This window comes from Lolium perenne, chromosome 5 (genome assembly GCF_019359855.2).
Source record: "Lolium perenne isolate Kyuss_39 chromosome 5, Kyuss_2.0, whole genome shotgun sequence".
Lineage (NCBI taxonomy): Eukaryota > Viridiplantae > Streptophyta > Magnoliopsida > Poales > Poaceae > Lolium > Lolium perenne.
In genome coordinates, this window is record NC_067248.2 from 143,026,525 (window position 1) to 143,039,484 (window position 12,960).

Genomic DNA, 12,960 nt, shown 5'->3' on the forward strand with positions numbered 1-12,960 from the left:
ACGCATCGAAGAGGGCCACGGCCCAGGTGCCAGTCGAGACGACAAAAACCTGAGTACGAGGTCCACAGACCAAGTGCCGGTCCCACGGTACATGGTTCATTTGTTTGTTGGGCTGAGCGGTTGAGCCTCGAAACTAGCCGTTACGAGGGATTCCATTCCGTCGTGCTCCCCTCATCACGACTAGCCGTTGCCCCGCCTCGTGCTCCTGCCCTCGTCTTCTTCCCCGCACCACTCTGCCGCTGCAGGAATCGCTCGCTCGCGGCCGCGCCACATTTATGTCACCACCACCACTGCCCCCTACCTACCTATCTACACACCCCTTCTCGATCCCCTCCCATCGCCATTGCAGCCTCTCTCCCCTTTCTCTGAACCCCCCTGCTCCGTGTTGAATTCGTCTCCAACTACACACCGGACCATGCCGCTGCTGCTGCGGCCAAGCAGCCACCGCACGGCCGCGCCACTCCTCCTCCTTCTGCACTGCTGCTACGCCATCCTCCTCCTCCTCCCGTCCCCCGCCTCCGCCGCCCACCGCCACGCCACGGGCGACGGCATCGTCATCAGCGAGGCGGACCGGCAGGGCCTGCAGGCCATCAAGCACGACCTGGCCGACCCGCTCGGCTACCTGCGCTCCTGGAACGACACGGGCCTCGGCGGCGCCTGCTCCGGCTTCTGGACGGGGATCAAGTGCGTCAACGGCAACGTCGTCGCCATCACGCTCCCCTGGCGCGGCCTCGCCGGCACGCTCTCCGCGCGGGGGCTCGGCCAGCTCCTCCAGCTCCGCCGCCTCAGCCTCCACGACAACGCCATCGCGGGCGCCATCCCGAGCTCCCTCGGCTTCCTGCCCGACCTCCGCGGCCTCTACCTCTTCAACAACCGCTTCTCCGGCGCCGTCCCGCCCGAGATCGGCCGCTGCCTCGCGCTCCAGTCCTTCGACGCCAGCGCCAACCTCCTCACCGGCGCCGTCCCGGCCGCCCTCGCCAACTCCGCCAAGCTCATCCGCCTCAACCTCAGCCGCAACGCCCTCTCCGGCGAAATCCCCGCCGAGGTCGCCGCCTCCGCCTCGCTCCTCTACCTCGACCTCTCCCACAACCGCCTCTCCGGCCCCATCCCCGACGCCTTCGCCGGCGCCTCCAAGGCGCCCTCCTCTTCCTCGCGGAAAGATTCCATCACAGGCACCTACCAGCTCCTCTTCCTCAGCCTCGCCCACAACTCGCTCGACGGGCCCGTTCCAGAATCCCTCTCACGCCTCACCAAGCTACAAGACCTCGACCTCGCCGGGAACAACCTCAACGGCTCCATCCCCGAAAACCTCGCCACGCTTCCCGACCTCAACACGCTCGACCTCGCCGGGAACAACCTCAACGGCTCCATCCCCGAAAACCTCGCCTACCTTCCCGACCTCAACACGCTCGACCTCTCCGGGAACAACCTCAACGGCTCCATCCCGGCGAGCCTCGCCAACCTCACCGCCAACCTCCAGGCATTCAACGTCTCCTACAACAACCTCTCCGGAGCTATCCCAGCCCCGCTCCTGCAGAAGTTCGGCGCCGACTCCTTCGCGGGGAACGCGCTGCTCTGCGGCTACTCCGCTTCCTCCCCGCCCTGCCCCGTGTCGCCGTCCCCCGGAACATCACCCGGCGCGCAGGGGCGCCACGGCCTCCGCAGGTTCAGCGCCAAGGAGCTCGCGCTCATCATCGCCGGCATCGTCATCGGCGCCCTCATCCTGCTCTCTCTCTGCTGCCTACTGCTCTGTTTACTCACAAAAAAGAGGAGGTCCAGCGGCAGTACCACACGGAGCGGGAAGGAGCCGTCCAGCAAGGACGCCGGCGCTGCCGCGGCAGCCGGGCGGGGCGAGAAGCCGGGGGCGTCGGAGGCGGAGTCCGGCGGCGACGTCGGCGGCAAGCTCGTGCACTTCGACGGGCCGCTCGCGTTCACGGCCGACGACCTGCTCTGCGCCACCGCGGAGATCATGGGGAAGAGCACGTACGGCACCGTGTACAAGGCCACGCTGGAGGATGGCAGCCTGGTGGCCGTCAAGCGGCTCCGGGAGAAGATCACCAAGGGCCACAAGGAGTTCGAGGCCGAGGCGGCGGCGCTCGGCAAGGTCCGCCACCACAACCTGCTGTCGCTCAGAGCCTACTACCTCGGCCCCAAGGGCGAGAAGCTGCTCGTCTTCGACTACATGCCCAAGGGCAGCCTCTCCGCCTTCCTCCACGGTGAGATTCCTTCTGAAATTTCGCCCTCTGAGGAAGCTGAACTCAACTCTGCAATTTCGAGTTCTGACATTAATTTGATTTCGATGGCGTTCAGCTCGGGCTCCGAACACGCCGGTGGACTGGGCGACGCGGATGGTGATCGCCAAGGGGACGGCCCGTGGGCTCACCCACCTCCACGACGACATGAGCATCGTCCACGGCAACCTCACCGCCAGCAACGTCCTCCTCGACGACGACTCCAGCCCCAAGATCGCCGACATCGGCCTGTCCCGCCTCATGACGACCGCCGCCAACTCCAGCGTGCTCGCCGCCGCGGGCGCCCTGGGCTACCGTGCGCCGGAGCTGTCCAAGCTCAAGAAGGCCGGCACCAAGACCGACGTGTACAGCCTCGGCGTCATCATCCTCGAGCTGCTCACCGGCAAATCCCCCGCCGACACCACCAACGGCATGGACCTGCCGCAGTGGGTGGCGTCCATCGTCAAGGAGGAGTGGACCAGCGAGGTGTTCGACCTCGAGCTCATGCGGGACGCGGCCACCGGCCCGGAGGGGGACGAGCTCATGGACACGCTCAAGCTCGCGCTGCAGTGCGTCGAGACCTCGCCGTCGGCTCGCCCCGAGGCGCGGGAGGTGCTGCGGCAGCTCGAGGCGATCCGGCCTGGACCTGGACCAGAGGGCGGCGCCGAACAGACCGAGGAAGGCCATGTCGTTGCCTCTGCGAGCAATGCGTAACGCACAACTACTGCCCCAGCTTGCACGGATTATATTAGTGGAAGAAAGAAGAAAGCAAATCGTCAAATTTAGATTTAGTTAGACAGATATTAATTTGGAAGAACAAATTCTTTTTATTCATTTCATTTGAAGGCCTAGTAGTATATTCTTTTAGTTGAAGGAACCATACTTCCTTCCTACGGTTTCATTTCTAGTTTGTGTATAGGCAAATATTATTTGCACTTCTAGAGTCTCTCTCAGAATTCCATTGGTATAAGAAGAGATAATTTTTTGCTTCAGTTCACCAATCCCCTATAAACAATACTCTGAGCGCTATTTATACCATACTCCTACTTCTGAACTTCGAAGAGGCTTGTGGCTTCTTCCTCATGTCATTCAGAATTTTAGACTGAATATCATGCATCACATTTGCTCAGCAGTTCCCACTAAACCTCACTCTTTTCGACTCTTCCTTTGAACAGTAACATGATAATCTCCTGAATCCAGATATACCAACCGACAAGGAAAATTGTCCTGAACAGTAACTGTATCCCCAGCCAACCAAGAATGAATTTGCAACCATGATAAAATCTTTTTTTTTGGAGCTCGAAGAAACTTTCAAAAAAATCTGGATGTCAATGATGTACCAGAAAATCTTAATATCTAGCGCTACACAAAAGTGACAAAATCTGTTTTTAAATATGCACCGTTCACCATACAATTGAGGTTTTGCACGTTTTGAAATGGCTACATCAAGGATTTTTATTCTGATTTTTGAATTTTAAAATATGATTTTTTACTTTTTAAAACATAAAGAGCTACATGTACTTCGCCCCATTTGTAGACAATTTTAATAAGAACACTCTCTTGATGTGATTTTTTTCGAACTTTAAACTATGATTAGTTTTAAAGGAATGTTGTATTGCACATTTAACGCCCGCTCATAACTTAAAGTTTGGTTTACGTGGCTTCCTTTTCTTCAAAAAAAAAAAAACGAGACCTAAAACGTGTTTTTTTTTTGCGGAGACCTAAAAGGTGTTTAGTTACATGTGAAATCTATATCAAATATAAATACATGCAGTTTTTTAAAGCATAGGACATGCCGAGATCGTAAAGGTTAGAAGAGGCTTTCGCTATGGGCCAGCAGGCTTGTGGCTTCTTTCTCATGTCATTCGAATTTCAAACTGAATTTGTTGCATTACAGAATTTGTTGCATTACAATTGCTCAGCCGTTTCTACTAAACCTCAATGACAGTTTGTGGAGTTTCTATTTGTGGTTTTGGTAATTGATGACAATCTATATGGATTAATGATTGCATTGAGTCATGCTTGTAAGATTTGTCCATAGCCATCCTTCAGCCATATATGCGTGATGTAGCAGGGAGGCACTTTGGTGGCTGCAAATCGACTACGAGGTCTCCGTCCTGAGTAGCGTCATTCATTTTTTCGGTAATGGGCGCTTTATTACTTAAGGAACCAAATACACCCGGCATCTGTATAACCAGGATGCACACATCCGTTTATATGTCTCAAAAAAGGCAAAATACATATCGATTGTATCGAGAAATTGTAAAACTCCTATGGAGTAGGTAGAGCTCCAATCCGTAGATTCTGTGACCACCCATGTAGGAAAAAATATCCCTCGTCGCAACCTCCAATCTTGTACAGACCTCCGTAAAGAGGTCGCGATTCTCCATCCACTGAAGAGGTGACCACAAACGGAGTATACCGGTACATCAGTAGATAACCTGCAAAAGAGAATAATTTGTATCATTAAAAATATTATCATTTGTACATAGCAATAGCACTCAGATAACTGTCAGTGCACCCACCCTAATAAGCATTCGAAACCTACCATGAAGCCAATTGCCAAAAACATTGGCAACACTAGTCGGAGGATAAAGGCTGGAAGCTACTTGGATGATCGACCATATAGATCTAGCGAAACGACACTAGAAGAATAAGTGTTTAATAGTTTCTTCATGATGACAGAAAACACACTGACTACTTTCATACCAGTTCCGCTTAACAAGACTGTCTTTGGTGAGAATAACCCCACGACGAAGATACCATCCAATTTTTTTTGTTTTTAACGGTATTTTCATCTTCCATATTTTCTTATTATTATCAACTAGTATGTCAGATTGAAGGATTGCGTTGTAAAAGGAATCTACCGAGTGACGAGGCGGTTCCTCGGCAATGCCCACCATGAGGGGCTTGGGTTTTAGAGAAAGGCGACGACGGAAGTTCCGGGAGCGAGGCGGTACACGACGTACCCAGGTTCACGCCCCCGCGGTGGAGGGTCGCTACGTCCTGCTAGCAATCCACTATATGAATATATGAGTACAGGGGGCCGCCATAGGCGGAGTTGTTGGATCTAGTCTAGTTCTAATCCGCGGGTTGCGGTGTCTAGGCGTGTTGCCTATAAAATTATGTTTCTGATTGTGCTTGTCCCTAAGGGGTGCCCCTGCCTGGCTTTATATATCAGCCAAGCTAGGGTTTACAAGAGTCCTAGTAGGATTCATATTGGAGACTTCTTTCCTTGTAGTCCAAGTTGAGGCGCGTGCAGGTCCAGCTTGTCGAGTCCTCGTGCTGGTCCACCTTCATAGTTTGCACCGGGTACGGCAATGTCGAGTACCCGAAGGGTTATGCCCACGTCAGTAGTCCCCGAGTGTCTGGCCGAAGTGAAGCTTCGGGCAGGGACTAAAGTTGTCTTCGCCGAATATCTTGATCATCTGTTGAATCTTGTGCTTGATGTAGAGTCGAAGTTGCTTTTGGTCGGGTGCGCGAAGCGCTCCCGATGGGAGTAGCCCCCGAGTCTATGGGCGGGTGCTTGCAGCCACGCATAGACTCAAGTTGTACTACTCGAAGATCTTGATTGTTGATGTCGAAGTCTTCAACGTTATTCTTCTTTGTTGGCGAGGTTGCCATTTTTTTATCGGGTGCGCGACTAGCGCTCCCGATGGGAGTAGCCCCCGAGCCTGTAGATAAATATGAAATAGTTATGTATTGGGTGTAAAAAATGCTAAGTCAAACACCGTAGACTTTTTCAAGTTCCGAGAACTTGATGCCGATGACTCTGGTGATGCCATAGATAGAGGAGTTGATGATTCAGATGGTATCCCAGAAGAGCCGATGATTGAGATGATGGCCCTGAGGAGATGATGATTGAGATGATGGCCCAGAGGAGCCGATGATTGGGATGATGGCCCTGAGGAGCCGATGATTGGGATGATGGCCCTGAGGAGCCGATGATTTAGATGATGGCCCTGAGGAGCCGATGATTTAGATGATGGCCCAGTGGAGCCGATAATTTCATCGGGTGCGCATCCAGCGCTCCCGATGGAAGTAGCCCCCGAGTTTAGGCACTGATGCTTGCAACCGTGAGTAGATTCAAGTCGAGCAACCCGATGTTTACAGTTTTCTTCAGGTGCCGTTGACACATTGTTGTTTATTTCAAGGGGCAAAACGCACCTTGAGCATCGTTGATGCCATTGTTTGTAAGTTTTTTTTTGGTAGGTACATGCATATGCACTTTTACCGTGTCAATGCCGTTGGCAAATTTTGAAGGAGCAAATCTTAATTGCCCGTTTAAGCGTATGTGTATTCGTTGGTCAGCAAATTGTTTGAGTGATCAGCTCGTGTTGCAGGTCTTGCTAAACCCGTTGTATGTGCAACTTTGCTTTCAACCGATGTATGTTTTGACCGTGGGTCGTTTTCGTACGTGTTTCATGATCCTTGCTATCTGCGGCACTCTTTGAGGCATCTATAGCAAAGAAAAAAGAGCAAGGTCCATGTTGCTTCATGATCCTTGCTATTTGCGGCACTCTTTGAGGCATCTATAGCAAAGGAAAAGAGCAAGGTCTTCGTTGCTTCATGATCCTTGCTATTTGCGGCACTCTTTGAGGCATCTATAGCAAAGGAAAAGAGCAAGGTCCCCGTTGCTTCATGATCCTTGCTATTTGCGGCACTCTTTGAGGCATCTATAGCAAAGGAAAAGAGCAAGGTCTTCGTTGCTTCATGATCCTTGCTATTTGCGGCACTCTTTGAGGCATCTATAGCAAAGGAAAAGAGCAAGGTCTTCGTCGATTACCATCCATTGCAGCACTCGTATTTTCAGAGGCTTTTTCGATGATAACTTCAGGTATAAGAAGTCTTCATTTCCTCTCGAATTCCAATACACCAGCGCTCCCGATGGGAGTAATAATTCCAGCACACCGGCGCTCCCGATGGGAGTAATAGTCTTCATATCTTATTGAATTCCAATACACCGGCGCTCCCGATGGGAGTAATAATTCCAGCACACCGTCGCTCCCGATGGAAGTGTAGGATAACGTTGCATAGAAAACAAAAATTTTCCTACCGCGAACACGCAATCCAAGCCAAGATGCAATCTAGAAGACGGTAGCAACGAGGGGGTATCGAGTCTCACCCTTGAAGAGATTCCAAAGCCTACAAGAGGAGGCTCTTGTTGCTGCGGTAGACGATCACTTGCCGCTTGCAAAAGCGCGTAGAAGATCTTGATCACGATCGGTTCCGGCGCCACGAACGGGCAGCACCTCCGTACTCGGTCACACGTTCGGTTGTTGATGAAGACGACGTCCACCTCCCCGTTCCAGCGGGCAGCGGAAGTAGTAGCTCCTCTTGAATCCGACAGCACGACGGCGTGGTGTCGGTGGCGGTGTAGAAGTCCGGCGGAGCTTCGCTAAGCTACGCGGGCAATATGGAGTGGAGGAGCAAAGCTAGGGTTTGGGAGGGGGTGGCCGGCCACTCAAGGGGGGCGGCCAAGCTATGGTCTTGGGGTGGCCGGCCCCCTCCCTTGGCCCCTCATTATATAGGTGGATCCCAAGTGTTGGTGTCCAAGTCTTCGAATAAGACCCGAAACCAAAACCTTCCATAGGAGGGGGCAAACCTAGCCCAACTAGGACTCCCACCCAAAGGTGGGATTCCCACCTCCCATGTGGGGGGTGGCCGGCCCCCTATGGTGGAGTCCACTTGGGACTCCACCCCCACTAGGGCTGGCCGGCCATGGAGGTGGAGTCCCTTGTGGACTCCACCTTCCTTGGTGGTTTCTTCCGGACTTTTCTAGAACCTTCTAGAACCTTCCATAGAACCTTTCGCGACATTTTATTTCACATAAAATGACATCCTATATATGAATCTTATTCTCCGGACCATTCCGGAACTCCTCGTGATGTCCGGGATCTCATCCGGGACTCCGAACAAATATTCGAACTCCATTCCATAATTCAAGAACTACCATTTCAACATCCAACTTTAAGTGTGTCACCCTACGGTTCGAGAACTATGCGGACATGGTTGAGTATTCACTCCGACCAATAACCAATAGCGGGATCTGGAGATCCATAATGGCTCCCACATATTCAACGATGACTTTAGTGATCGAATGAACCATACACATATATTACCAATTCCCTTTGTCTCGCGATATTTTACTTGTCCGAGGTTTGATCTTCGGTATCACTCTATACCTTGTTCAACCTCGTCTCCTGACAAGTACTCTTTACTCGTACCGTGGTATGTGGTCTCTTATGAACTCTTTCATATGCTTGCAAGACATTAGACGACATTTCACCGAGAGGGCCCAGAGTATATCTATCCATCATCGGGATGGACAAATCCCACTGTTGATCCATATGCCTCAACTCATACTTTCCGGATACTTAATCCCACCTTTATAGCCACCCATTTACGCAGTGGTGTTTGGTGTAATCAAAGTACCTTTCCGGTATAAGTGATTTACATGATCTCATGGTCATAAGGACTAGGTAACTATGTATCGAAAGCTTATAGCAAATAACTTAATGACGAGATCTTATGCTACGCTTAATTGGGTGTGTCCATTATATCATTCACACAATGACATAACCTTGTTATTAATAACATCCAATGTTTATGATTATGAAACTAATCATCCATTAATCAACAAGCTAGTTTAAGAGGCATACTAGGGACTTCTTGTTTGTCTACATATCACACATGTACTAATGTTTCGGTTAATACAATTCTAGCATGATATATAAACATTTATCATAAACATAAAGATATAAATAATAACCACTTTATTATTGCCTCTAGGGCATATCTCCTTCAGTCTCCCACTTGCACTAGAGTCAATAATCTAGTTTACATTTGTAAAGATATAACACCTTGGCCTTCTGGTGCTTTATCATGTATTGCTCACGGGAGAGGTTTTTAGTCAACGGATTCGACACGCTCGTAAACGTATGTATTTTGTAATTCATTTTATGCCTTCAACGCATCACTCATTTCCAAATGAGTTGGCATTATATATGTTTGATCTTCTGGTGGAACCTTAATTCCGCTGTCTGAAATATGTCACTTATATTGTCACACACAATATAGCTTCAAATTTCTGACTCTGTCGGAAATACACCAAGTTCTCAAAGAACCTCTTGACTTAACATCCTTTGTCATTGTCAAAACAATGACATACTCTGCCTTCTTTTGTAGAATCCGTCACAATATTTAGAACTCTTCTAAATCTAGCATAGACAACTTCTAGCTCATTGTGCTACCTTTTAAACAACACTTTGTCTAATTTGAGATTATATTTTATATGTGACAAAACCAATATCGGTGTAACACCTTACAGCGATTTGTTTGTCATTTCTTCATATAAAAATATATATATATATATCCTTAGTTCTTCTAAAGTACTCAAGGATATTCTTACTGTCGTCTAATGATCATCATATGAATCATTCTGGTATATGCTCATAACACTTTATAGCACATGATATCTGATTGTGTACATATTATTCGTGATCTATAATCACTCATGTGTTTTTACTCATTGAGTGTCAGATACACTCAAGTCTTGTTAAACCTTCACATGACAAGAACATTTTCTTAATATTTCTATATTGAACTACTTCAATATCCATCATATGTACTTCGACTTAAACTTATTTATGTGTTTCAATCTATCTTCATAGATCTTGACACTAAATTTGTTTCAGTCCATATCCTTTCATTGAAGTTAATTCTCAATGAAACCTTTTAATCAAGTATATAATTACATCATTTATAACCAACTATATGTCACCTACATAAAGTATTATAAATGTGTCTTAGCGCTCCCACTTAATTTCTTGCAAATGCAAGCCTCTTCATTGTTTCTGATGAAATCAAAAACTCTTTGACTATTTCATCTAGTGAAGATTCAAACTCCGCTATACTTACTTCATCAAATTGAAGTTTGTATACCTATCTAGTATTCCACGGATCAGCAAAACTCTTGGTTGTATCTTGTATACACCTTTTAATACACACTTCTGATAAGTAATGTATTTTGCCATCCTACTAACATATCTCATAAAGGAAATATGTAGTGATTACTAGAATAATCCATATAGACTTTAAGCATTGCTACGGAAGATCTAATCTTGTCGTAGTCAACTCTTTGAACTTTGTCGTAAACAACTTTTCGACAAGTTAAGCTTCTTCAAGGATATTTCATCCAAGTCCATCAATTTTATAGATCTATTTTCTTTCAAAAAGTATTCATCTATTTTGGATTTCATGGCGTATGGCCATTTTAACGGAGTCAGGGCCCATCATAACTTCTTTGTTTTGTAGTTGGTTTATCATTGATCAAAATCAATCCTTTGTCCACAAATCATTTATTTGATCACAAAGTAAACCATACCTACAAGGTTCAATATGTACTTCGATCTCCATGGCTAAAACATTTTGTAGTCATGAGAGCCATGATCGTCGTGGCCGCTTCCGAAACAAATTCTGATGCTGCGCTACTCTGATCATTATGCTCAGGTTCATAAACCTTATCAAATTATATTGTCCTCCCACTCAAAAACTTCACTAGAAACAATTTCTTGGAAATAAGAAACATTGACAAACACTTTTGTTTTTGTCTCCATAGTGGGAAGAATTCCCAATCAATTCTCTGGGATAACCAACAAAGACATTCATCCGATTTTGGTTGTAAACTTATTTACTTATGCTATGCATACCAAAATTTAAGAAAAGACTATCAGGTTTCATACCCATGCCATAACTCGTATGGTGTCATTTCAACGGATCATGATGATGCTCTATTCAGTGTAAAAGCGGTAGTCACTAAAGCATAATCCACAAAAATATAATGGCATCAATATTTTATCTCATCATTGATCCAACAAAGTTTGGATATATCTCTTGGATACTTCATCATCACTATGATACTCCAAGAAACGTAAGTTGTAGAACAATTTCATGACTCTCTTAGATGTTCGCTAAAACTCGTAATTCAAATATTTCCACCATGATCCAATCATAGATATTTGATTTTTATTACGATGATTTCCACTTCATGCTGAAATTTATTTGAATCCTATTCAAATGTTTCAAACTTTTCCTTATTGAATATATCCACATATATACTCAATTCATTGTTTGAAAGTTTTCATGAAGTAGAAGAATCTTCCGCACACAACTATGCCCAGTGAACCACATATATCATTATGTATGTTTTCACTAAGTTAGTTGCCCGTTCAACTCTTTGGCCTATGAACGGTATTTCAGTCATTACCTTTTAGAAAAGATTTTGCAAGTGCCAAACGATTCAACAAATCGAATGACTCCAAAAATCCATTTGCATGGAGTTCCTTCATGCGATCCTTTCTAACATGACCTAAATTGCGGTTCCACAAATAAGTGGAATTCAAATCATTTGCCTTATGGCATTTTTAGCGTCAGTGTTATGTATGTGTGTTTCACCATTTAAGATTTATAATAACTTATCCATCATACATGGAGTAATGTCATAATTTGAACAACTCATTGTTTTCATTTGACCAGAGCAAAAATAACAATTTATTAAGCTCTTTATTATAAATTCTAAGGGCTAGATAGAATGCCAACGACGAACATAATAACACTTTATTTTTGTTCCAGGCGAACATTCTTATCATATTCCTTGTCAGTCACTTAGGCCATTGTATTCTTGAATTGCGTTGTTTTGTATGACACTTCATACCAACCAATATGGTATTAATACCCAAGAATTTCATTGTGTGACTTAACTAGGAATACAACCATAACATGTATATCATTTATATACACCCGAGCTAGACTTTCTAGTCTTTTCTTTTCTGTTGCCAAAATATCTTTTGCGCTTCTCTTTTAGCTTTCCTCATTATTCAGAAAAACATTTCAACATCAATAACTTCTAGGTTTGTTGGTCAAATACCAATAACCTTGAGGTTCTTACTTTGAAGTTGATCATCATATGACAAGTGTTCTAGATTTCACATATTAGTAACTATGATGAACAATTTCACTCATAATTTTATCCATCAATTCATGACAACTTTTTGAGACCATGTCTCGTACATGCTAGGCTCATAAAGTTTAACCTTAGTATTCGCATGTGCAAATCAGGCTTGCACCCATTGTAAGCACACGTAGAATCTATAACACCCGATCATCACGTGATGCTTCAAACGACGAGTCTTAGCAACGGTGCATACTAAGGATGATAACTTCATGGATATGCGAATATCATTAGTGCCCCAATAGCTGGAGGATTGTGACGTCTTGCGTCTTCAACCTTCATACATTCCCATAAAACTTATGAGTTTATGTAGTCTCACCAAATTATATTCTATCATCTTGCAATAAGGTCTTAGATATCACATATATCTCATACCTTGATTATTTCGAAAACTAAATTTTCAGCTCCTTATTTTTCAAACATATTTGAACTTTCAAGTTTCATGGAGACAAGATAACTTTAGGTACTAATTGAAACCATAGCTCTTTGAATCAACAATGTGAGGTTTACTAAAAGTTTGCAATAGGACTTAATCAATTCTTGATTCTTTAACAATACGGTACCAATCCGTAAAGTTTCTTGTCAGATTTTAACAGTATTTCTATCTCAATAACAAGACTAGCGCGTAGTAGTAAACGGATGCCAATACTACAAAATTAATTCAAAATACTACTCAGACTATGTTTATGATAATTAGTTCATGTTTTAATCTAATTA

General features: G+C 45.8%; 1 protein-coding gene across 1 annotated transcript; it reads left to right on the top strand.

The window, feature by feature from the left end:
* The first annotated feature begins 220 nt into the window (after window positions 1-220).
* On the top strand, window positions 221-3,223 carry LOC127300109 (probable leucine-rich repeat receptor-like protein kinase IMK3). The gene is made up of 2 exons (XM_051330185.2): window positions 221-2,216; window positions 2,311-3,223. Exons 1-2 carry the CDS (start codon window positions 416-418, stop codon window positions 2,943-2,945), a joined length of 2,436 nt encoding a protein of 811 aa, XP_051186145.1. The 5' UTR covers window positions 221-415; the 3' UTR covers window positions 2,946-3,223.
* Window positions 3,224-12,960: the final 9,737 nt, after the last annotated feature.